Source organism: Zootoca vivipara, chromosome 11 (assembly GCF_963506605.1).
Source record: "Zootoca vivipara chromosome 11, rZooViv1.1, whole genome shotgun sequence".
NCBI classification, from domain to species: Eukaryota; Metazoa; Chordata; class Lepidosauria; order Squamata; family Lacertidae; genus Zootoca; species Zootoca vivipara.
In genome coordinates, this window is record NC_083286.1 from 30,512,792 (window position 1) to 30,519,753 (window position 6,962).

The 6,962-nt window shown below is 38.9% G+C and overlaps 1 protein-coding gene across 2 annotated transcripts in view; it reads left to right on the top strand.

The window, feature by feature from the left end:
* Positions 1-5,675, top strand: part of TMEM161B (transmembrane protein 161B) — a 28,717-nt gene extending 23,042 nt beyond the window's left edge. For both annotated transcript variants that reach the window (XM_035099832.2, XM_035099831.2), the window contains 3 exons: positions 1,644-1,818; positions 3,007-3,103; positions 4,485-5,675. In XM_035099832.2, the coding sequence (XP_034955723.1) occupies positions 1,644-1,818; positions 3,007-3,103; positions 4,485-4,750 (538 nt within the window). In that variant the 3' untranslated portion in view covers positions 4,751-5,675. The remainder of the gene's footprint in view (positions 1-1,643; positions 1,819-3,006; positions 3,104-4,484) is intronic.
* Positions 5,676-6,962: the final 1,287 nt, after the last annotated feature.

The following is a 6,962-nucleotide window of genomic DNA, read 5'->3' on the forward strand; positions in this document are numbered from 1 at the left end:
ATGTACCACTTTGTAGAGGGACGTGGGTGATGCTGTGGTCTAAACCACTGACCCTCTTGGGCTTGCTGATCGTAAGGTCGGCAGTTCAAATATCTGCGACGAGGTGAGCTCCCATTGCTTTGTTACAGCTCCTGCCAACCTAGCAGTTTGAAAGCATACCAGCACGAGTAGGTAAATAGGTGCCACTGCGGCATGAAGGTAAACAGCATTTCCATGTGCTCTGGCACTTGTCACGGTGTCCAGAAGCCGTTTAGTAATACTGGCCACATGACCTGGAAAAGCTGTCTGCAGACAAATGCCGGCTGCCTTGGCCTGAAAGCAGAGATAAGTGCCACACTCCATAGTCAAATTCGACTGGACTTAACTGTCCAGGGGTCCTTTACTTTTATCTTTTTTACTTTCTAAACCATTATTGCTATATTGAGTGGAAAGAGGACAACTTAACAATTGCCCCCGCTTTAATCCTCGGAATTTTGTTCTTTTATTTAGTACCAAGGAATATAACATATATTATGGTAGCCTGTTATTCATTCTCTTCTAATGGTTTAACTTTGATGGTAGTAACATAGAGAAAGGTGCCCACTGGAATCGAGAAAAGGCACTGGTTAATGTTATCAACAGAACCTATTCTTTGGTCTACAGAGATCTCAACTATTAATACCACTATATTCCCTATTTGGCTATAACTGCAAAGGAGGCAGCTGGTTATGTAAATCACCGAGAAACTGTAATGCAAAGGATCTATTGATCTTTAGGCATTGGGGAGAAGCTTCTGAAAGTTAGCTATAACCACTGCATGCACAAAAATTGTTATATTTTAATATGCAATGCTCTTACACATCTGCTATGAATTCTTTGGTAAATACAGATGGCAAGGTTCTATATTTGGTGCCTGTCCTCCTGGCTCCTTCAAGCAAATCTTGCTTTGCCACTTCATAAAAATGTTTATATTTAATTTCATAACTGTCACTGGGAGGTGGGGAGGAAGTGTTTAATAATAACTTCAGAACTTGCTTGTAAGCATAAATGGCGCCATCTTCTAGCTTGTCTAACTCTCTGTAACAAGGAAATGAGTTCTGGGCTATGATAGGATTTTTTTTAGCATGAACAGAATACAGAACAATTTGGAAGATTTCTTGTAATTGCTTGACATTTAATAGAACTGTCGCGTAAGACAGAATGAGAATGAGACTGCAATACAAAGCCCAAAGCAGTAAAAAGACCAAATACCCTGTCCAGTAAACTGCATAAATTAAAAAGTCAGTATTAATTCTCTTCTGTTGCTTCCCATTGCCTGTAAAAATACACTGAACATATTTTTGCCCTTCTCTTTGACAAGGGAAAAGAAAGACAAATGGGTCAAGACTCATTTATTTACTTGAGAACATATTGCACCCAGTATCTAAAAAGCTCTGAGATAGGAATGCTAACTGAAGTAGTAGTAATAAGAGATTTTTCTGCACTCCCGTTCCTAAAGGCTTGTGACTATCAGCATCTCTGAATATGCCATTGATATTTGAATGGTTTCACTCTGTAGTGGAATTTTTTCTTTCAGCACTCCAACAATCTTGTACAAAATGTGCTTAGTACAGTGTAGGACGTCCTTTGGAAAATCACTGCATTACTTTTTCTCTATTCTACAGAATGTCAGAAGCAACTTTTGATACTCTCAGGTTGTGGATTATAATTCTCCTGTGTGCTTTGAGGTTAGCCATGATGCGTAGTCATCTCCAAGCCTATCTTAATTTAGCACAGAAATGTGTGGATCAAATGAAAAAGGAAGTTGGCAGAATAAGTACAGTTGAACTACAGAAAATGGTAAGCCTGCCTGAAAGAATAATAGTGTGTATAAAACAAATGAAGTAACTAATGATATATTTAGACTCATTATATATTAGATATATTTAAATTCATGAGTACAGTACTGTCCCATCTTGTATTTATAGTCAACCTGAAATGTTCTCTAGAATCATGGTACTGTGACTTTAGGGACATTTAAACCTAATATTTTCTGGAAATAATCACTTACTTTTCATTAGTTCTGAAGGATATTACGTACTGCAATTCTAATGGTTAGGGGATAGAGCAATTCATGACATTGTAGGAGGGAAACAGTGGTTATCAATGAAAACGTCTGTTTTGATTGAAGGCAAAAGGACAATGAAAGTTGCAATCAATAGATCTATGTTTTTTGCCTTGGAGAAATAGTTTAGTGCTATGGTAGTGGGAGTCCCTTTGATTTTCAAGGGGTAATACTACTTTAACCAGACAAGTACATAATGTAAACTATATACTTGCTTTTAGGGAGTGTTTAGGACAGAAATAGCAAACAGATTTCAAAGGGATCACTATTAAAATTGCATGGGTTTTCAGATTGTTCTGTTCAGTGTTGTGATTTTCACTCTATTCTGATACTATGTATGCTTTAGAGTTCAGCTTCTGATTTTATTCCTGCATTCTTTCTTGTAAACTGTTCAGAAGGCTTTTCTGTTAAGTGATAGATAAATTGTACAAAATAAACTGCTTCTAAACTATTTGCTAGGGACGCGGGTGGCGCTGTGGTCTAAACCACAGAGCCTAGGGCTTGCCTATCAGAAGGTCGGCAGTTCGAATCCCTGCAATGGGGTGAGCTTCTGTTGCTCAGTCCCAGCTCTTGCCCACCTAGCAGTTCGAAAGCACGTCAAGTGCAAGTAGATAAATAGGTACCGCTCCGGCAGGAAGGTAAATGGCGTTTCCGTGTGCTGCTCTGGTTCGCCAGAAGCGGCTTAGTCATGCTGGCCACATTACCTGGAAAACCTGTCTGCAGACAAACGCCGGCTCCCGCAGCCTATAGAGCGAGATGAGCACCCCAACCCCAGAGTCATCCGCGCCCTGACCTAATGGTCAGGGGTACCTTTACCTTTAAACTATTTGATAATACCAACAACTGTGCTTTATTGCTTGCTATGTGATAGTCATACTGCATTAGCTTGTGCACTGAGTTATTCAATATTTTTGTTAACTTAGGTGGCCAGAGTGTTTTATTACCTTTGTATAATTGCACTTCAGTATGTGGCGCCTCTGGTTATGCTGCTTCACATGACTCTGCTGCTGAAAACTTTAGGTAAGATGTATCCAATAAAGAAAAGAACCTGCCAAGTAATGCTGTTTTCTAAAATGGTATTATTTTGTTAAGTATTCTGGGAAGAAATGGCAAGCCAAGATATTGAGGCACAACTGCATGACAAGCATGCTTCTTATCTCTGTTGCAAATCCAGGAATGACTGGCAAGATGTGCATATATAAGACAGCTGGCAATTAGGGCAGTTCTTGCTCAAAAACAGCTGAAGAACTGAATGTATCAGTGGTTTTGCATAAAACTGTAGAATAGTTATATTTTTGTGAAGGGCACACATGTATTTGTGCTTTCTGTCCATGAAATTCAAAATACGCTTGTTGGGCATAACATATTACACTCCCACTGCCTCCCACCAATAAGTGCTGTTCTTGCTAGAATGTATAAATCAGTTCTTAGAGACACAAAGTTCATTCAATACAAAATAATGTTCATTGGGAACTAGAGTTGGGAATAAGGTGAGCAGATGTTTTGGTCATTACTTGTAAAATTGTAGGACAGAGAAGCACTGAAGTAGCATTTCTTTATTAGTCTTCTCTCTGTTATTTATAAAAAAAATACATTTACGTCACTATTCATAAAAGATATCAGAGTGGTTTATAATAATAGTATATAAATCCATACAGTAAAAACTGTACTAAAAAGTTAAAATCAGAAATCAGTTAACTATTGTGGAATTCTTAATTTCCTGAATAGAAAGGTTTTCAGCAGGCACTTAAAAGTTGAAACAGAAGGTGCCTCTATTGGCAGAGTGTTGCACAATAATGAGTTGATGACACTAAAGGCTTGGTTTCTTCTTGTTGTCAAATGAGCCTTTTCAGCTCAAGGAACAACCAACGACATTCCTGCAGAGGATCTCAGTGATTGAGCTGGGATATAAGGGTTTAGGCAGTTCCCTTGAGGTACCTTGGACCTAAGTTGTTCAGAGTTTTATGAATTAATTCAAGGACCTTGAACGTGGCTTCATATTAGATGGGCAGCTGGTGCAGAAGTTTTCCCCTTCATGTATTCTTAATTTCTGAATCGGTGCATGCTGTCCTAAGCTTAATTTTATATCTCCAAGCTCATGCTTTGCACAGTAAAAACAAGAAGCAAGTATAGCTTGTGATTTTGGAGCTTGCACATTTGGCTGCAGGGGAGAAGTGCAAATTCCTGCTTCATCTGTTGCTGAGAGCACGAAAAAGAAATGCTGAGTTTGTACTGAGCAAAGTTGCATTGTGCATCTTGGGATTCAGGCGGCTTCCATTTTATTACCTCCTAGAAAGTGGTTCAGCTCTTTGCAGCGTGAGCACTAGTCATATGGACATAATAATTAAAAATGATCCGAGAGACTATAACCCTTAACATCTGTCTTATTTTCCTCCTGTAGGTAACTATTCCTGGGGTATTTATCCAGAAGCTACTTCAGATTTACCAGTGGAGAGCAATTCAGTAAACTCTGAATCTTCATCTGATGATGGAAAGGTGAAGGTAACTGTAATACAGCTAACAATGGCACTGGCTAGCCTGAAGAACATTTTCACTCCACTCCTATTCAGAGGACTTCTGTCCTTTCTCACTTGGTGGATTGCTGCTTGTCTCTTTTCCACAAGCCTTTTTGGGCTGTTCTATCATCAATACCTAACAGTGGCATGACCTAACAAGTTCAAAGCTAGGAAACCCATGTGCCCAAAGGAGACTGAAGAAAAAATGGAAGAAATAACACGGCAAAGTCTTTTTCATAAATGCTTTCTCCATGTTCCAGGCAATTGTTGGGTAATGTTGGAAATTGCAAATGAGTTTGTAACTTTGTTACCTAAAGTTGTAGGTAACTGCTGAATTGTTTTTGGACTGCTTTGAAATATGTCAGAAGTACCTTCTGTTTTGGTGAACTTCGTGCTGCCCTGAAAACACTGTGTTATTCAGTCATTGATTGGCTGATCTTAGTGGTGTTAAGGTACTAGGGTTAATAGTCACTGCATAGAAGATGGAACGTTCAACTGAGCCATATAAGGGGGTTGGAGAAGTTATCCTGTTGGCAAAAAACATGGGTGGTTTTTCTACTGAAGAGCAAAGTAATCCAACAGGACAAAGAAATACTGTATATTACAGTAAAGGAAGCTGTTTCAAAAGAGTTTATTGTAAATAAAATGCATGGACTCAGCAAGCATTTGTGCTAAAGGACTTGTTTACATATTACAGTAAGGGTATTGTATTGCAATATTGTGTCACTTGGTTACTTAATGTATGAATGTTCAGGAGTGTGCAGTTGTCAGACTTTAAAAGCATTTCACTCTTTGAGCACTCACATACTTGAAACGCATCTTTTAGTGGTTATAATGGAAGAGCAGTAAGTCGTAAGACTGCGAGACTATGTGTACCTCACTCCTGCACATTCATGTATTAGAACTATGCAAAGTGGTATAATATGCTGAGGCTTCCACAGCATATGTGAGGCACTGTATCCTATAATGTAATGTGTCAGGAAGTCCTAAAGAATTTTCATATTGTAAAAGTAAATATATTGTTTCAGTCTTAATAGTCTTTTAAAAAATAATAAATGGCCATATGACTCCTTGGACGTATTGGTGCTAATATTTATCCACTTAGATCCATTTGGGTTTTACTGTTCTGAAATTAAGACAGATTTCATTGGATTCACAAGAAAGGTTGACACTAATCAAAGTCTCCTAAACTTATTTCACTATGTGTATATAGTTAATAGATCACAAAAGGTGAAAATATTGAAATTTCCCTATGAATGTGTACTGCAGGACAGGCAAGCTTGGGAGAATTAGTAAGGGTTATGCTGTGAAAAGATTCGTCAATGCCTTTAATTATAAGTAATCATAGCTGCAACGTCAATGAAAGTACTGTAGTTCAGGAGTAGCCAGTGAGATGCTCTCCAGATATTATTAGACTCCATCTCCTGTCAGCCCTAACAGCATGGCCAGAGATCAGGGACTATGGGAGTTAGGAGTCCAACAGCATATTGAGGGTACCGAACTGTAGCAGATTTTCTAATTTTCAGTGAGTCACCTGCCCTGCCTCGCTGTTGTTATAATGGATACAGATTCTAGATGGTGCCAGCATACGTTGTTCTGTTGTGGCCACCTTTTTGCTATGGCACATATAATACTGTATAGAAGTAGCTGCCGTCATCAGACTATTACCACCCAAAATATGGTACAAGTGCAATATGCAGAGTTGGCTCATGACAGCACCATGGATCACTGTATCACACTTGTGCAGTAATTGCTATGGCCCGTCGTTTAAGTATTCAGCTGCCACAGTAGCTGTTGGGACTATGTTAAGAAACTTTGCTAACCCAGGGGAAAAAACTCCAGCTAAAGCTTTTCATTTACTTGTCTGTATATTCTATGTTGGTTGACAATGTTCAATTGGAAAGGTAGAAACAGTGGTTATTCATAAAACTGACTTTTCTAGCATTTTGCTTATTTTTGTTTCAGGAGCTGAACTGGGCATTCATATAGATAAGGTGGAAGGATTTCTTACTGTAGCATGAGAAACAGCAATTCACAATAATCTTAACAGTTCCCTCTAGTAGTGTAAACTTGAAAACGGGAACTTCTAGACAATTTGCCTTAGATACTTCTGCCTAACCAAAAAGGCAGTATTCCCCAAATGCCAGGCTCACCTTCTAAGCTGGCTGTCTCTTCATTGTACTGCCTTTGTTGGACCTTAAGCTTAATTCATTATACTAGCCTTGGTTCTCTTTGTGTGTGCTCACATAGACATAGCACATAGAAACAGGAGAATTGCCTTGTGGCATAAAACTTATCATCCACATGCCCCCAAGAGGTTCACAAGGCATGATGGAGACACCTGTCCCTTGTTGGACAGCTCT